At 30.7% G+C, this 19,684-nt stretch overlaps 4 protein-coding genes across 7 annotated transcripts; 1 reads left to right on the top strand and 3 right to left on the bottom strand.

Moving 5' to 3' along the window:
- Positions 1–357: 357 nt before the first annotated feature.
- LOC126768379 (zinc finger protein 782-like) lies at positions 358–5,905 on the bottom strand. The gene is given in 10 exon segments (XM_050486404.1): positions 358–566; positions 2,945–3,112; positions 3,437–3,522; positions 3,637–3,851; positions 4,163–4,240; positions 4,353–4,537; positions 4,619–4,710; positions 4,810–4,934; positions 5,151–5,290; positions 5,860–5,905. Coding segments are annotated over 10 exon segments (1,344 nt in total).
- Positions 5,906–11,198: 5,293 nt separating this feature from the next.
- Positions 11,199–16,822, bottom strand: LOC126768296 (tRNA-dihydrouridine(20a/20b) synthase [NAD(P)+]-like). Of its 3 annotated transcripts, none has more exons than XM_050486307.1 (2): positions 16,755–16,822; positions 11,199–12,565 (listed from the first exon to the last, which is right to left on the bottom strand). In XM_050486307.1, the coding sequence occupies exon 2, from the start codon at positions 12,535–12,537 to the stop codon at positions 11,512–11,514; it is 1,026 nt and encodes a 341-aa protein (XP_050342264.1). In that variant the 5' UTR covers positions 12,538–12,565; positions 16,755–16,822; the 3' UTR covers positions 11,199–11,511. The 3 variants fall into 3 exon arrangements, with proteins under 3 accessions (XP_050342264.1, XP_050342265.1, XP_050342263.1); XM_050486308.1 differs by lacking the exon at positions 16,755–16,822 and adding an exon at positions 13,409–13,575; XM_050486306.1 differs by lacking the exon at positions 16,755–16,822 and adding an exon at positions 12,698–12,952.
- Positions 13,968–16,935, top strand: LOC126768298 (programmed cell death protein 2). Its single transcript, XM_050486309.1, has 6 exons — positions 13,968–14,227; positions 14,295–14,474; positions 14,600–14,758; positions 14,899–14,994; positions 15,121–15,420; positions 16,774–16,935. Exons 1-6 carry the CDS (start codon positions 14,048–14,050, stop codon positions 16,924–16,926), a joined length of 1,068 nt encoding a protein of 355 aa, XP_050342266.1. The 5' UTR covers positions 13,968–14,047; the 3' UTR covers positions 16,927–16,935.
- LOC126768308 (transmembrane protein 242) lies at positions 16,758–19,193 on the bottom strand. 2 transcript variants are annotated; one of them, XM_050486322.1, is made up of 5 exons: positions 18,993–19,193; positions 17,405–17,506; positions 17,202–17,338; positions 16,960–17,119; positions 16,758–16,879 (listed from the first exon to the last, which is right to left on the bottom strand). In XM_050486322.1, the coding sequence occupies exons 1-4, from the start codon at positions 19,126–19,128 to the stop codon at positions 16,961–16,963; spliced, it is 534 nt and encodes a 177-aa protein (XP_050342279.1). In that variant the 5' UTR covers positions 19,129–19,193; the 3' UTR covers positions 16,758–16,879; position 16,960. The 2 variants fall into 2 exon arrangements, with proteins under 2 accessions (XP_050342279.1, XP_050342280.1); XM_050486323.1 differs by lacking the exon at positions 18,993–19,193 and adding an exon at positions 17,728–17,917 and having other exon boundaries at positions 16,766–16,879; positions 17,405–17,508.
- Between the last annotated feature and the right edge of the window lie 491 nt (positions 19,194–19,684).

Raw genomic sequence — 19,684 nt, 5'->3', positions numbered from 1 at the left:
CACGTTTGACAACGTGTATGCAAAATTTCATGATAGTCAGTCGAGTAGTTAAGACATGAAAGTGTAACAACAAAAAAATAAAGAAACTTAGTATTCATAATATTAGGATGAGAATGAGTCTAGATATCGGCAATAATGTTTTTATGTTCAGAAAAAAAACATTATATAAAACTACATCATTTTATTAATAATGACAAACAAGATTTATGTATTATAAGAATATTTTTATAAAATAAATAAAATATTAGAATACAAAGTTAAACCACATTTATTAGCTGAAAAATATTAATCTACAATTAAATATTATTATCTATGATTAAAAAACTTTAAATATTATTTACACATCTTTTGAAATTATTATGGCAATGAATATGATACATCTTCGTTTGTTGGTTGTGCGTTACACTTCTTGTAATGTGTCCTCATGTTCGAAGACTGGGTAAAAGCGAGCTTGCAACGTGGGCAAGAGTAAGGCTTATCTCCAGTGTGAAAATTCAGATGAGACTTAAGGTGATGTTTCTTTGTAAATGTCTTAGAGCAAAGATTACAAATAAATGGTTTAACTCCTGAAAACATAACAAAACATTTATATAATAGGTACTCATAGTTATAAAAACATATCGAACTTTCATTGTATTATACGAATACATCTAATAAATAAGAATTCAGCACGATAAGTATATATGCCACCGAATTTAAGATAAATAATTATTAATAATAATTTTACAAAGCATAATAGTTCGATATTTCAAAATATTTTTTTTAGGTTAGTATCATTTAACTGATTTTGCATCGTAATATTGAATGCATCACAGCACATGCAATATCGAATCGTTCACAGTTCACAGCAAATATATTTATTATAAATTGACAGTGCTTTTAATTATCTGATATAACAAACTAGCTGCTAGTCCCATCTTCGTACGGGTAAAATTCTTGCTAAGTTTCAAGACTACAGAGTCTAGAAATCTAAAAGTTTTGGCAGTGTATTGACAGTCACACAGAACTAACAATTTTTTAAATGACAGTAGATTACCAGATAATTGTATTATCGTAAATTGTGTGTTGTCGTTTTTGTCCCCTAATATTTTAAATACATTTATAATTGTTGTAATTATCTAAATCAATATTCTGTTCAATTCAAATGCAGAATTTATTTAAATCTAATTTTGTTTTACGTATAAATCCAAGAAATATTTTAGCTTAACCTGTATTAACACAGTATTCGTAGTTTTAATGTAATGCGATAACCATTTGCAGACACACCAAATTTATGTTCGTCTGTCTAGACAGGCTAACTTAACGCATTCTATAAGTCCTTTACCATCCCCTCAACTGTTTTACTATAGTACTTACATTCCAATTTCATAGTTTTAAACTTGTAAAACTCATATTCTATTACAATACATGTAACTTACTGTTAGTTACTGGCTTAGTAAACTTTAAAAAACCTTGACATGGCAATTGGCAAATATTCTTTTCCGTTGAATTATTTATGCCAGCATATTAAAATCACATATGGTTCCCTCTTAATAACAAGTTCAATATTTCAAGAGCATATAGCTTTATTATTAATTACGATTTTTAATTAATTTTACCAGAATTAAATAAATGCATGTAGTTAATTAAGACTAACGATTATCATGCACATAATTATGAGTTCTAAAAATTTAGTGGAACAAAAATTTAATGCCGGGCTTATCGTTTTGCCAAACTTACAATAATAGTGGACAATGATATCCAATCAAATAAATCAATAGCTCCCTGTGAGAAATAACACCATAACACAAACTATGCGCTCGATTTTCTTTATTGCATTATTATGACAATTTGGACTGCCTCGTTGGACTAGTGGCTAGATATAAGGCCGCTGACCCGAAGGTCCTGGGTTCAATTCAAAGGTTGGCCCAATAAAAATTTTTTGGGTTTTTCTGTCAGAAATTTCTCCGTAACAGCCCAGGGTCTGGAAGTTGGAAGTGTGTACACTCCCTTGCCTCGGAAAGCACGTTTACTATTCGATTAATGTTGAGCTGCTTAAAAAACCCACTTGCGTATTCAATTTTATATAAAATCAATTTAAAAGAATAAGGGTATTATGTGATTAAAAAAAAGGCTTTCAATTTGTTAAATTAAACTGAAAAAATACGCGTACCCACAATTCTTTCTAACTCACGCCCCATACCGCCATATCCATTCATTAGCACCCCGGGCTTCGAAGGGGAGAACTTATATCGCTTGCGCAAGAATTAAAGCATTAAAGTATTAAAGCAGTAATGAAACCGTTTTTACATTGGATAGGCAGACTGACAAGTAAGCTACCTGATGGTAAGTGATCACCACCGTCCATAGACATTGTTATTGTTAATAATATTAGACATACTTCACATCGCCAACTAAGATGTTATGTCCTTGTGCCTATAGTTAAACTGGCTCGCTCACTCTTCAAACCAGATGGATCATAATAATGTTTTTTTTTCTATCTTCATTTATTTTGAGACTTTTGTCCATTTGGACATGTTAGACCCATCAAGTCTTAACCTATACAATACTCAAATCATTCATTAAAGTATAAAGAGAGTCACTAACGAGAAGAAGCTACCATATCATGTATGGCTACCACAGCTTCCGAAGTTGGAAAACGCAGCAATTACAAAATAATGGTAGATATTGCTGCTTGGCAGAAGAATATGTGTTACCTACCCATACGGGCTCGCACAAAGCCCTATCACCAAGAGAAATCTACCTCAATTTTAAAAATGTTCTAGATAGCTTCTAGTATTATCCTTTACACTCACAATGATTAAAGTCTCCCCGTAATGGTTGTGATATGTTAATTAAAAAAAAATCATTTAACATAAATATCAAACATATAAATCGCTTTATTTTTACTGTTTTCCCAGCTTGATTGCTATTAGCTGAATAAGCAGATAAATTTTTACTATACCTGTATGCAGCCTCAAATGTAAGGTCATATTGGACCTATCTGCGAATCTCTTGTCACAATACGAGCAAGCGTAAGGACGCTCTCCGCTGTGCGTTCGCTGATGTTGCTTCAATAACATTTTCCGAGAAAATGCCTTTCCACAGTTATCACACACGTGCGGCTTAATACCTAAAAACATAACAGATGTTTGAATCTACAATTTTCATCATTATTAAGTACTACTTAGTATAAACCTACGTATTGATCTAATAAATATTTAGACACTTATATGTATATACAGCTAGATAGAGTCTAAAGTTTCATTGAAATGGTTATTGATTTACGAAAATAAATGTAAAGTTTGTATGAACAAATTGGAAAACCGCTGATCGCAATCGTGAAATGTCAGAATTTCATGAGCGAGATACCAAAGTGAGTACAGAAGAACTTTTTTGTAAAAGCATCCACAGAGTAATTAATCAGTGATAAGATAATGTTATTCTGTCTACTTACCGGTATGTGTACGTACGTGCATGTTATAAGCAACTCGTTGATTGAATGATTTCGGGCATAAAGTGCATTTGTATTCCTTACGATTCCTAAAAAAGTCATAAATCTTTATAATTTTATTATAAGTAATAAGTTGACTAAATTGAATAAGGCTTTAATAATTAATTAATAATTGTATCAAAGTTAAGGAAAACCTTTATTACCAATGAATTTTCATATGACTACTGAGATATCCTCTGTCATTAAAGTATTTCCCACAGACGGGACATGTTGTCGCGAACTCCTTTGTGCCGCGATGAACTGACATGTGATATTTAAAGTTTCGTAATTGTGAAAATGACTTTTCACATTCCACACACGTGTAGTAAGAAGAATGCTGTCTCATTTGTGTACCAATTGCATCGTTGTTCGAGAAAATCTAAAACTCAAAACGAATTTTTACTATTTGTTACTAAACGATAAGATTTTCTATTAAAATATATTATAGAAATTAAATATCCAATATTACTTTCAATAAACCTACATATATGCTTTTAAACTATTAAAATGAAATCAAGCATCAATGTCAATCAAGCGAATATAATATTGACGGATTTGTAATTACAAAATCTGTGCGAAACGATTTTTAATTTTAGTCTACATATTGAATTTCAATGTATATTGTAAAATGTTTATTTCACGTGTATGAAGATAACGCTTATGGACATCTTAATTTTTTTATAAACATACCTTTTCACTTAAATTTGTTGCAGTAGCAGTCTCAAGAATGTTATCATAACAATCATTTAATTGATGTATTTTATCCAGCTGAAATAAGATTGTTTATCAGAACTAAAAGCCACTAAGCTAAGATTTACTTTAGGAAGATATTTTTGTCGGATGAATTATAATTATATTCTCAGAATTTTAAAATTTTTACCTTTGGCTGTTCCACGTCATGATCTCTTCTACGTAAAGGTCTAAAATTATATGGTAATATTGGCCTCCACGGACTCTGCAGTACTTGGTTAAGAATTGTTACTTTAGTTACGGTATTTTTCGTCTTGCTCTTTAATTCTTGTTCGTTTAATGTTTTAAAAAATGGTAAGTTATTGCATATTTGATCTTGCATATTTGATAACAATTTTGAATTTATTTGTGTTATATTGTCGTAGAGAAGATATTACTTTTTTGTGCTTTTTATACAAAATATTTTCATCTTAAAATCATTATATTTCTGCATTATAGAAGTATCTGTATTGTTCGTGTGTAGTTTAGGTTGGGCCGAATCCTTAGATCTAGAGTCATCAAATTAAGTAAGTTTCATTATGTGTTTTAGCTTGATCATCAAAAGTTATATATTCAGACTTGGTTGTTATCCGAGATTTTTTGAGAGCGTCTTGGATCTTAGAATCTCTGCATTGGCATTCGTCGAGAGCAGAGATGTCTGTTTTTGATAATGTTCATTAGATATTGCTGGCACGCCTGAAGCAACACCGTTATTTTTTCCATCTAGAAATATCTTAACAAATACATTATGAGAAAATGACTACTTTTGTCGGCATCCAAATTCAAAATTCATATCTGTCACTTCGTTTTTCCTTTCTATTATATTGAAAAAAGATGTATCTTTCTTTATATTATAAAACAGTTTGCGTTCATCATTTGCACAATAGTTATCAAAGTTGTAATGTTCGTTTTGCTCTAGGCTGCAAATCGTTGACAAATACTATTCAACAAAAATTGCATTGTTTATCATTTCTAGAAACATTTTCATTTGGCTTTTTTAGAACATAACTTCACCCTTATATACATAATAGAGTACCAATGACAACGTGAGGATATCAAATTCGGATAAAACTATTAAAGTTAGTGTTGCTTCCAACAGGCAGGATAGTATTACGTTTTAAAATTTATCATAAAGTAATATGGATCAGACCAAATAATCTTGGTTAAAATAATAATAATAATAATTTTTTTTTTCTAAATTATAGTTGTCTAATCGCTATTAGCTTTAAGAAATGGGCTTACACTAGCCAGACCGAATCGTGTGATCTAAATATTTACCCTATCCACCAAATATACCACCTACCTAACCTACATTACACGGTACCTAGGTCGCACCACTCGCCGGAAGAAATGTTTGTAAATAGTTTTTGACGGCAGCAATTTTTACTTAACACGCAGTTACATGGTTTGCAACACTTGTTACTTAATTTAACTAAAAATAATAATATTGAATAAATATATAATATATGACGTGATGTAAAATTCTCGTTACATAACCACACTAATAAAACCAACAGAGAAAATCTTACTTCTCTCGTAATTTATGACACAAATATTTTGTATTTTGAAATAACACTGATAGTTTAATACTAATTACTAATTTAGTACGCAAAAAATATATATACGCGAACGAGACATTTTACATAAGTACAAATTACCGAAAAACGGAGAAAAGACTAGTTCAACATTTTTAAGTAGCACCATTCGTGAAAGTCAATAAGCAAATAAGTCTGATCAAATAAAGGAAAAACTAAGTTGAAGCGTGCGACCAATATTTGATGAAGCTCGTGCCTCCAAAATGCCTAATAGTTAAAATTATACTTATGTAAAATATTATGTACTTATGTGCCGTTACAATGATGTTTGAATTCTTGAGTAGGTATTCAATAATTTTTAAGAAAAACGCTGAGTATCTTGGTCTTTTACCGAACAGGATTTTTATTAGTAAAGAAACTAACTGGTGATACACTGGTATATAACTTTCTATATAAAGACAAGTCACATAAACGGTAAAATTATTAATTATTTTATAGCAACATGTTCTTCAAATCAACATTTTCAATTTTTAAAAAAAAAGAGTATCTTGGTCTTAGCCCAGTAATGGGATATTTATTTATTACATTACTAAATTTTTTAGGCAACCTAAATCATTAATATTTTTTATTATATTAGAAATTATGTGATATTTTATTCATTACTTAAGGACGCCCCTGAAAAGGCAGTGTTGAAGCTTTATGCTTTGACTATTCACTAAGTGAAATTATTAAAAAAACCTTACTGGAATCAATTAATAATTGTAAACATGAAGACACTATTTTTTCGATTTTTTTTTAATAATTATAAAGGAAATAGATTTGGCCATTCCATATCACCACTCGCACAATTTATTTATGTATCTCTTTAAAATAATATATACGCACATACTATGGAACATCTATGTCAATACTAAATTGAAAAGTATATTATTATCAAGATAAACAAATATTTTTAAAAAATAAGCTTTTATTTCATGTATTTTCTATAACAAGTAAAGTTTATTATGATTAATTGTATTGTCATGCAACACCAAAAGTTTAAATTCAATTGCAACCACTCATTGAAGTTAAATAAAAGTTAGTAAAAATATTCTTGACTTAAAATGATATAAAACTTAAATTAAAAATAATATTTTCATTCTGAAATTTGTATTATTAAAAATAGTAGATAAATACTTACTATTTAGTCAAAATATTCGCCAGCTTTTACATAAACTTGACTTCACGACTTTATTGAAAAATTCGCTTCACTGTAAACATGTCACGTTTGTCCAAAGAGGTATCATTTAATGCGTACATATTGTCGAAACCTACTCGTACAATGATACACCGTACCTACTCCTACCAACCAGTAACGGCCTAACAGTCATTTGCATTAAAGCTTGAAAATACAAGCTTTTAATTATACCTTTATTATACGCCAAATTATACATTTTAGTATATTTTTTTATTAAGCCGCTTATCTGTAGATTTTAACTACAGGTAGCCTTAAAGTTTTTAGAAAGTAAAAAGTGCTACGAGTATTTTATATGGCACTGTAATGAACAAGAAATATAAATTAATTTTTATTTCAGAAATGAATTTAAATACGAAAAATGAATCGATACTTGGGTCAATAAAAATACGCTACACTGGATATTTTATTTGTCATCATTACCGATACTGAAATAAACGTGCTTCTAACTTTAAAATTATTTTGATAAATTTCAGTATATGAATGGTTATGCCGAACTAATATCGAGCGATCAAATTAGAGATTCAATAGCAAACTAAGACAGCGCGATTCAGACTGATAGATTTAATATCACCATCTATCGCTACCGAGTAGTAATACACGCCATTATACAATGATTTTTAGATGAATGCAGATATCTTATTAATACATGGCAAGTTTTTTAAGCTATTATTGTTTATGTAACGCTTAAGGTAACACAAATAAAGTTGAACGAATGTCGAATTGATGTAACTAATATTTCCTAATATTATTATTATTAATATATTATAACTTCTGACAAGAAAATCTTATTTTAATTTAGTTAATTATGTGCAGACATTTTTATAATATACAAAAAAAAACTAAATACACGTTACGAATTTATAGCAAAAACACGCCGTCTAAAAGATTGTCCTGTGGCATTGTACCCAAGACGCTGGCCCTATTGCCTCTCCTGGTCACCCAGTAATATAATTTATAATTATCATTCTTCATTTTACTTATGTGTCTGCTTTATCCAGGTTGTAGGGTACCAAAATCTCAAATTTCAATGTTACTGTCGAGTGACTTATTAAAGCTGAGGTAATGAACAGACAGACGTTATAAATATCGCATTTATTATATCACTAGCTGACCCATGCCCACTTCGTTGGGCGGCAAACATTGTTTGTGGTTCGGTAAGTATTTAGTGCTATGATTTATTTACTGACTGCAAAAAGTCGCGTTAGCCAAAAATTAATAAAATTGTCTTACGTATTTGATATTTAAAATTATCTCTAAACTATGCAACCAAAAACATACTGAAAAAAAAGGATTTTATCCGAATAGAATTTCGTTGGTGATAAAACAATTTATTTCTAAATAGATTGACGTTTTATAAAAAAAAATCATCTAATAGAAATATCGTTCAATATTGATGAGATTACGACACGTTCGCGGTTCCACACCTATGACATATTATCTCTTTAACCATTCGTCCAAATTATATGCAGTAAAAGGGAACAGTCTTTTGTTTTAAGCACTTGAAGTTTACTTATTTTAATAAGAACTCATCATTGTTGATAATATGACCAATAAACATGATCTAACGATTTAAATATTATTTTTTTAATATAAAAAACTACTTTTTGTGACCTAAATATAAAAGTGAGACATATGCTGCCGTTGACTTTTGTGTAGGCATTATCAACTTTTCTCTAGAACTTAATTATATATCTCTCTTCGCTAAGGCAGCGTTTGTAAGAAACGTTCTCTTTCGATCGTTTTTTCTCCGACTTACTTTGCAAATCCGACTACCACGAAAAAGTCTTTTTATTTTTCGGGTTAATATATAGCCTATGGCACTCACAAATAATGTGACTTTCTATTGGTAAAAGAATTTTCGAAATCGCTTCAGTAGATCCAGAGATTACCCCCTACAACCTCACAAACTTTACCTCTTTATAATATTAGTATAGAAGTATAGAGGATATACCTATATCTAAGCTAACTACTTTAATATAGACATAACTGTAAAAAAAGTAACTGATCGCTGTATCTGTGCATGGAAAATACCCAAAACAATAATTGTTAGAATTTTCATCTGTTTTTCTGTGCGTTTGTGCACGCTAATCTTAGAAACGGCTTAACTGATTTGAGTGTGATTATTATTTATGTATTGTGGCAAACTTCACTTAAAATTTAGTTTGTTTTATTGACAATCGTTTATAAATTAAAAAAAAATATGTCAATTTAATGAATCCCACATAAACTTCCTCCCCCCTGAAAGCCGGGTAATTTTCTGAAAGTTTCCACTACATGAAAAAAGTAGCTTATTAAAAAAACTGAACATATTACGGATTAAAAAACATATAACAATATAATATGTAAAACACATTTCATTTGTTTTTCGATACTATATATTTAACCAGCTATTGCTCGTGTCTTCGCTCGTGCGTAAGTATAGGTGAATGATGAATGGTTGTAGCAAAGTATGTGATTTATATAGCCCAGACGCCCGGGGCTTAAAAGATAGGGCATAACCCTGGGCCCGTGAGGTGGGGGCCTCGCGTGTCCTATTTCAGACGGCCCTGAGGAAGACGGCAACCGGCACTAGCGAGGAGTGCGAAGGGGCGAGATTCGCCCCCTGATGAGAGCTCCGCTGAACCACGAGCGGAGCAAAGCACGGGAGAGGCCGCGGATGCGTTATATCAACACGATCCCGCAGCCTTTTTGTGGGTAAGAACCCCACGTAACCCGGTTCCACCCCCATGCGACCCGGGCACCTTTCTGAAGGTTTCCACTGCGAGAAAAATAAAAGTATGTGATTTAAAAGTAAGAAGCATGAAATGTCATTCTGGTTAGAGAAAGTATATTACAGCGTCTTTTTTCAACAGTGAAGTAACAGTGATGCCTGTACTTTGACTTAATATATTTTATAGTGAACTAAATGGGCTGAACCAAAATTTATTTTATACGTATCTTCCAATCTTCGATGCTGTGGCTCAGATTTCGTCATCACGTCATCGTTAATGCTGTAAATGACCAAGTGCACAACTTTTTTTTTCAAAATATTCAGATTAAACCAAACTATTGCACTCACTGAAAACTTTATTTATCCATCCTAATATTATAAAGACTAAAACTGAATAGTTTGTTTGTTTGACCGCTTTAATCTCAGAAATTGCTGGTTTGAATTTAGGAATTATTTTAGTGTTGAAAAGCCCATTTACGAGGAAAGCTATAGGCTATATAAAATCGCCCTATCTATATCCGGGTGCGGCGAAAACCAATGATATACCAATACCGTAGACAGAGAATCAAATAATATCAAATGAAAAAAGTGTGCTTTTTTTAAGTTACACGCGGACTAAACCGCGGGCGCAGCCAGTTATGAATAATTTTCACTGTTACAATTTTTTAACACACGTTATTAATGAATTCTCAGAAATTATCACTGTTATGACTAAATAAAAGATAATATGACATGGCGTGAAACATTAAGTGGAATATAACATAGTCAATTTGTGTCATAAAATAAGATAACATCTTTACTTTCTATGAAACTTTTGGTAATTTTGGTACGAAAAATATTCAATCTTTTTTAAAGTAGTTTAGCTGATAGTACGTCCAGTTGAAGTACCATCTTTAATTTTTCAATGATTATTTTGGCGTATCGTTAAAATGATATTAAGTTGGACATTATAATTCAAGTTTAAAATAAACTTAAAATAAGCATCAATAAAAAATGCATAAAATAACAACCAACAATTTTTTTTTAATTTATACTCTTAATTGTAGCACCATAAAATTCTTAACTTATAATACTACTGTTACACGATCATCGCGTCCATGGATTGCACTATATTCGTAAAATAATAATTTTCAGCAACTGGATTCGTTTTTGTAAATGTGCTTAAAAATCAATATTAATTGATTAGGTATATATAAAGAAAATTGTACCACAATCTTTGAAGAGTACTATGCTTGCATAAACATATTTTCTCAAGGGTTAGAAAAGTTTTATCCCGTTAGATACTGATCTACTACATTAGTAGTAGTAGTGTTGAGGGTTTATAAATTAAAAATTGACAAAATAAGTTTGGATACGCATGTAAAGTACTTGTAATGCTACAACAGTAACTAAAACCACAATAAACAGTTTAGTCCCTACGTGTCTCGCACTCTCGCATAAATAGCGTAAGAAGTTTTATTATGTGATTATTATTTTCTTAATTCATATTAAAATATATGGGAGAAAGTGAAAATATAATAAATATGTATATTTATTTATCTGCTGATGCACTACTATAAACACAAAAACATCTCCAAGCTTAATTAGATGCATTTTATTTTATAGAAAAATCCCTCCATTCTTTTGCAAACTTGTGGACTCCCAGCTAAAATTATGAATCCTATATTTTATTGATGAAATTTGGCATTTGTGTGTATAATTTTGTAATCAACCTTTTTCTGTGGTTTAACTTATTATAATAAAAATTTATATAACTTATAAACAAGGTATTTTCATATGATAAAATATGCTGTTAAATAAACTTAATTTATTAATAAATATATTATATTTATTCATCAAATATATTACTGTCCATATAATCAATACCATCATTGTTTACAACAAATGATGAAAAATAATTTCCATCACTTGCATTTTGATCGTATTTATCACAAATACAATAACAAACACTCTTGCTACAACCTCTACATTTACTTGAATGTTTGGTTGTTATTTTATCATCAAAATGGCAAGTTACATAATCATCAATATCACAGATAACACTATGTGAAATGTCGTAATCATAAGAATCCAATACATATCTTTGTAAAAATATGTCAACATTTTCAAATGTGCCAAGATTATTGAATTCTTGCTTTTGTTTTTTTGTCAAAATTTTCTCAAGCATAAAAACTAAGTGATGATGATAGCACTGAAATGTTATTCTATCTTCACTCTTATTCTTCATGTCCATCCAAAGTCTTATACAACTAAGTGGGGTCTTATTAGTCCCACTGAATAAAGTAGGATTGCTTAATATACCACTAGCAGCCATGACTCCACTACATTTAACTGTTTTATGTAGCTGATCTGCATCATCCAAGGTCTTGATGCCACCATTTGCAATAACTGGTATTCTTACTGTCTCACATACTTCTCTAAGGCTATCTACATTGATCATATCCCCACTTTTTTGTACTGGTGTACGTCCATGCACTGTTAAAAAGTCTATACCACATTTCTCAAGTTGCTGACACATTGTAATAGTTTTCTTCAACTCATGTAAAATTCTTATTTTAACAGATACACTAAAGTTGGACGGAAAATTATTTCTTATTGTTCTGAGTAAATTATGAATAATTTCTGGTTGGGACAGTAAAGCACACCCATATCCATCTTTCATTGCCCAACGCTGAGGGCATCCACAGTTTAAATCAACTCCATCTGCATAGGAGTAAATTAATTTGGTTGCATCTAAAAAATCATCAACATTATTGGCTGCAAACTGGACTACCAGTGGAGAATCGTTGACAGATGTTATAAATTCATTTGTTCTTGCTTTTTCATTCTGACAAAAAGAATCAGCTAAGATCATAGGAGTGAAACATAAATCAACACCATAGCTGAAAAATAAAATATCTCATATTAATGAGGTAAACTTTCTTGCTTAGTGGTACTAATAAAAACGTGTTATAAAAACATTTACATTAAAGCACTTTTAACACAAATAATAAAGGTATTTATATATATCTTACTTTTTCACTAAAGTTCTAAATTGCACTTTACTGTATCTAACCATAGGTGCGCATACTTTAACATAAGTATCATTACATTTAGTGTCATGAAATAAATCATTTACATCTATTTTAATTTTCATTTCTAATTTATTTGCAATGCAGTTTTATGATAAATATTTAAAATTATAATCTTTTATAATGAAAAAATAACTTTTTAAGGTGTAATAAATTTAGTAAACAAATAGTGTTGTCTTGATTCATCAAGACTTTTTATTTATTTATTATAATAAAGTAAGAACTCTAAATAAAATACACGTGAGCAGTAAAGCACATTATAACATTGATAATATCTTAACCATAAACAAATGACATGGCACTCATAGCAAAAGCGACAATGTGACAAATAGATGGCGTTGACAACTACCTATTCGTTTCAAAAAGATAAAATTAAAAGCTGAAGCAGACTTAGTCAAAATGTAGTCAGATTAATGATTAACGATAAAGATTACAATCGCAATTGAATGAAATAGCATTTTTATTTTAAAGTAATAATACGGAATTACCACATAGCTTCGCATTCGAGGCATGCAATATATTGTATGTATCGATTTTACGGCTAAATAGTTCTGCTTTTTTACTTTACTAAAATTTGCTAAATAGTTTGCTAAATAGTTAGCTAAATAGGCTAAATAGTTCTGCAAATAAAGATTTTACTAAAATTAGGCATACTAGACATAGAACAGCTGTACTCAACCAGTTGTCCGCAGGCCGCTTGCGGCTCGCCGAGCTTTTGTGGCTGGCCCACTTGATGTTACTTTATTTTGAAATATTTTAGATTTCAAAGGGTTTTATTAACACCTAAATTATTTTAATTAAACAACTGCTTGTGGCCACGGTCACTGCAAAGGGTTTGAAACATCATGAAATATTAAAAAAATATGTTAAAATATACGCGATAACTCTGTTCATAGTTGTTTAATTTAATTTGTAACAATCCCGAAACCTAAGAAAACATTACCTAAGTCATATTGTTTACGGCCTAAGAAAAGGTTGAGTAGCCTTTAGCGCACGTTTTGACAATAGTCATCGATGAAAAAAGTTACGCATAAGTTCAAAGTTGTTATCAAAAATAAAATTAAAAAATCTTTTAAAATTCCACATTTTACATCACAATCATTTATGTTATACGTTATTTTATATTAAATTACAAAAAGTCACCAATGTCGTAAACATCAAACATCTGAAACAAAAATTATCCATTTGTGATATGGCCCCATACCTAATCTGACATTGACATTGACACAAACTAAACTTGAATCCAACACATGTTTTATTACAAAATAGGAATAATAATATTGTCTTTTCAAAATGAGTACTAAATGTATAGATATTGGTTTTGTCGAAGAAAAATCTAACTGGCTTCTACATCCAAAATTTTTCCCAAGTAAAGTTGGTGGAAAACCAGCTTGGTTAGATCTAAAAAATATTCCTAATCCTACAGAAATATCCTGTAAAAAATGCAATGAGCCACTCACTTTCTTATGTCAAGTATGTATTTTTTTCTTTCTTGTACATTGTAATATTATCATGATTAATAATATTAATGTATTTTTAGGTGTACGCTCCCTATGAAGAAAATAACAATTGTTTTCACCGAACCATATTTCTATTTATTTGTAGGAATAGTTCATGTTGCCAAACGAATTTAACTGATAATTTTTTAGTATTGCGTTGTCAGCTTCCTCGCAAAAATGATTATTATTCATTTGACCCATATGAAGAAAATGAAAATGAGGTAACATGTAAAAAAATCAAGTAAAACATACTGCTTTGAAAACAAGTATTACTTTTTCATACAATATAACTCACAAAAAAATATTTAGAATATTTTTATTCTAATTAAAATTGATCTGTTTTCAGCACTTCCCAATGGACAAATGGGCAAAATTATGCAATCTTTGTGGTTTAAAAGCACCATCTCATTGCTCTAAATGTAAAAGAGTATTTTATTGCAGTCGTAAACATCAAATTTTGGACTGGCAAAAGGGACACAAAGAAATTTGCAATGATTCACAAAAAGTAAAAATTAATATTTATTTTGCTATGAGGATTATATTTTGTAAATCTTCCTTTACTGAGAACAGTTATAATTCACAATACATGCTTGCATTGACAAATATTTTGGTTAATAAACTATTTTAATCGTACTATTATTACAGGTATATGAATATGACTCCAATTACTTTGTTGTTACTGAAGCAGGAAAATCAATATTGTTCAAGGAATGGGAATTAATTGTAGATGAAGAGGATGAGGTAAGCTTAATACAGTAGAAATTCTAAAAAATGGTTTAATAGAATATATATAAAACATTAAGAATGTTGGAGGATTGAAATTATTTATATTTGTTAATTTAAAAAAAAATTATTTATTATACAAAGGAAGAAGCTGGTAATATTGATCCAAATCAAGAAATGGAAAAATTAAAAAAACTGATTGAAGAAAAAAAAGCTGGTACTATGAGTAATATAAGTGATAGTGAACTGGAACAATATGCTGGAACATTACCTGAAGATAAGGTGTTTGGTAAATTTACTAAAAGGATAGCTCGACACCCAGACCAAGTATTAAGATATGATAGAGCAGGCACACCACTATGGATAACAGGAAATACAGAAAACAGCATAATTAATGTCCCTAATTGTCAATACTGTAATGGAGAAAGACAATTTGAATTCCAAGTGAGTTTGTTTATATAAATGTACTATTTTAAAAATCGACTGATTATGTGTATCCTACCTTACATATGAAATTAGCGTTTTGTCATACTGACCACTTTGATCTGATACCTCTTTGGTTAAGAATTCAAAACTCAAATTTATAAATTCATTTAGCTGGTACATGTGATTTTTTAAAACAGTCATTCATTTTTTTTTCCTTTGGCGTCGCTTATTACCGCACGATGTAAAACATAAAATATCGGTATATTTACGAGTACGAGTTCTACCGTGGCACCAGTGCTGCAGAAACAGCTCGAAGAATTAATGATGTGTACGGCGCTGGTGTCGCAAAAGAAAGCACGGTACGTTTTTGGTTTTAACGTTTTCGTTCTGAAAATTTCGACCTTCAGAACCAACCCTGTGGATGACCGGAGACCAAAATGGAAAATGAAGAATTAAAGACTTGTGGAAGCGGATCCATCACAAAGCACTTCAGAGATAGCTGCAGGCTTCGGGATAAGTTATAAAACTGTATTAATCCACTTGAAGCAAATCGGGAAAGTAAAAAAACTTGAACGATGCATACCTCATGAATTGAGTGAATCAAACTTGCAAACACACGTCGACTGCTGTGTTACTTTGCTCAACCGACACAATAATGAAGGGATTTTAAATCGAATCATTACTTGTGATGAAAAGTGGATACTGTACGATAATCGGAAGCGCTTGTCACAATGGCTGAACCCTGGAGACCCAGCCAAATCTTGACCTTAACGAAAATTGACTCAGAAAAAGTTACTTGTGTTTAGTGGACTAGTGCCGGTGTCACTACACCTTTCTAAAATCTGGCCAAACGATTATGGCAGATATCTATTGTCAGCAACTACAAACCATGAAGTAAGAACTAGCTGCTGAACAACCGAAATTGGTCAATCGCTCTAGGCCACTGCTGCTTCACGACAACGTAAGACCACACACTGTACAACAGACAACCACTAAGTTAGATGAGATACAATTGGAATGTCTGCAACATCCATCATTCTCCCCTGACCTTGCTCCATCAGATTACCATTTTTTCCGAAATTTGGACAACTTCCTACAAGGAAAAAAAATCAACTCTGCAGCAGTCCGAACCACCTTCAAAGATTTTATTGATTCTCATTCCCATGGTTTTTTTAGTAAAGGGATCAATGAACTACCTATGAGATGGCATAGATAGCAACGGTGCATACTTTTATTAATTAAATATATTTTACAAAAAAAAAAAAATTACTTTAAATTCCTCCCGTACAAAATGCCAATTTCATATGTAAGGACCTAATATTAATTTAATATACTTTCAGTAAAACTCTTACCAATATCTTAATATTTCAGATAATGCCTCAATTATTAAACTTCCTAAATGTAGGTGTAGAATATAACAGCATAGATTGGGGTGTGTTAGTCATATACACATGTAAAGCTAGCTGTGATGCTGGACCTGTATATAAGGAGGAGTTTATAATAAAACAAGACTTAACTAAATAAATATTTTAATGAATATTTAGTAATTCATTTTACCCTAGTTATTTGTGTCATCTTGAACTTTCTTCTTTCCATAATCCTCTGATAAATATAACAATAGATCATTCAATCCACTAAATTCTGTTCGTGACTGTGGTGGATTATTTTTTGGTAATACAGGTAGGAAATTGCCCATTTTTGTTCTAAAATCTTTGAGCTATAAAACAGTAAATTATTAATATAAAAGAAGGGTTAATATATATGTATAGTTTGAAAAGAATCGTAATATAATTACTTACATCTTTAGCACCTGACAATTTCCATATACCATAACATAAGCAAGTTGTACCACCAATGGCATACAATGAACCCCAACCAAGTGCTCTAAGAGCAAGCATTGCACCTGCATCTGCCAATTCAATACTACCATGTAATCCTAAAATAAGAGGATAATTAAACTTAGCTCAAAAATGCCAATAATGACCACCTTTGATGTTCCTACCTTTATTAAAATATTTAGGATCTGTTTTCTTAGCTGCTGATAAAGTAGCACTAAATCCAATAAAAGATGATATCCCAGCAACAGTAGCTAAAAATGCACCAGCTGCAATATCCAAAATCATGTAATAATTAAGTTATTATAATAAAAATTAATCAAATATAAATGTTTATTACTACAATAGTATCTTCTTATTATATATCTTTATTATGATATTATTATTAAAAAATAAATGCAAAAAAAAATTCTTAAGATATAATTTTGCGACAGTAAGGAATATAATACAATATATAAATAATATTATTCATAAAAAAAATCACATAACTTTAATTCGTTTAAGGCGATCTTCATCAGCCATTGTTTAGAATTTATTTGCCAGAAAATATCTAATCTTGATAAATCGAGATATTTTCCTAACTATTAATAAAACAACGGCATATTGTATTTAATGACTTAGTATTACATAAAAACAAATATGTTGTTTTCAAAAATGACATAACTTGAAAAACATGTGAAATGTGAGCTGAGAGCAGCGTCAGCGTCACTGTCATTGTCGTCATCTTAAATCAATCGCAGAGTATAAAAACATGTAGCGTTTTTGTACTCTGTGATTTGCACAGCTAATTAAGCTGTGCTGTGAGGTCCGTGATAATTTTTGATGTTTGACTAACTTTGAATTTTTTTATGGACGTATGAATAAATATGATAAATAACACACAAATATTCTTTGCATTGCAAATTTTAATCTTTTCTTATGATCGATCGTGTCAATGGATTCTGGAAGTCATTTCTCCTTCATTGAAATAAAAAAGAATTACTCTTGCGTCATAAGTATAAAATCCGTCAATAAATAGTGCACACGTAGGCAGAGAAACAAATAGACCAAAGGGCCGTGAAAACGCAATTGAGACAGAAATAGTTTGTCAATGTGTGCGTATAATGTTGCCTTAGTAACTGCATTCCCTGTTTTGAGAGATAAATGATTTTCAGAATTTCATTAAAACAAAAGAGGGTATTAAATTTTACTCTTTAATTAAAACATTTTTTTGTTTTCCAACTACACCCAAAAACCGTTGCATTATTCGTTTTTGTTTCCGTTATCAATAGTATTTCAGCATCTTTATATGGTACTGGATTAGCATTCTCCTCAAATGTTGAAATCTAAAACACTCAATTAAATTATTAATAAAGAATGGTTGCCACATACATTTCTATGTTAACCTCTTGACTTAGAAACTAATAATATTATAAATTAATGAAAAATGTTAAATAATGTAGTCGTTAGGAAATAATAAATAGGAGAACGAATAAATTAAAATAACATATTTACATATATAACGAAGCACTTATTGGACTCCGTATTTATTTGTTTACAATGTCGACGAGTCGATATTTTTTATCGAAAATCGGGACATTTTCTTTAGTTGACGCTGGCAGCACTTACATGATAAATAATTATAGGTTATGAATGATAAAAACTGAAAAATCCTATTATCTTCAGGATTTTAATGCAATGTAAGGCACCGTCATGCTATGGCATAAATAAACATCACTGAGAAACTATATTTAGGGACAAAATAGACGTACTTACGCGTGAAAACAGACGAAGGCAATTTTCTTCTTGCTATTGCTGTAACATAATACGACACTGCACCATAGATAACCTTCGATATGATATAAGGATTGTTTCTCGGCCTTTTCACTGGATTAGAATCGTTTTCTAACATAAAAGTAAGCGAAAATTGAACAAAAAACACAATGAAGGCATCAACGTCAAGTTTGTTTCGCTACTTAAGTAGTTAAAGTACTTAAGTAGCGAAACAAACACCAAACTGGTTACGCGATAAGGGACAAAAGATTTGATAATTCTATCTCTGTCTAAGCCATTTATAACGTAATTTTCGTTCTCTTTCTTGTGTAAGTGAGAAGGAAATTGTCATTGTGTCTATTTGTTACTTTGTCTACGATTGCACATCAACCTTTTGAAAAGAGAAAGTCGCACACTGCCTAAGTTACATTTGTCCATCGTTGTTTAAGTGTAGATATATAGTTGTAAATACCCCAACTTTAATATTATATAAATAATTTAAAGTTGGACAATGGCATTTTCTTCTTCTGCCTTTTTTTTGCGGCATTGTAACGCTAGGGCCCGTTTTCCTTCATCTATTCCTCCTCTTTGCCTGATCTAAAGCATCCTCCTTAGTGATAGCGCTTCTTGGGCCTGCCGTGGGATCTAGGGCCTTTAACAACAAAGTCAAGGCATCAGTTTCGGATATAGTCCGG

The sequence above is a fragment of the Nymphalis io genome, chromosome 5 (assembly GCF_905147045.1).
Source record: "Nymphalis io chromosome 5, ilAglIoxx1.1, whole genome shotgun sequence".
NCBI classification, from domain to species: Eukaryota; Metazoa; Arthropoda; class Insecta; order Lepidoptera; family Nymphalidae; genus Nymphalis; species Nymphalis io.
This window is presented reverse-complemented; position numbering and strand designations above follow the sequence as displayed.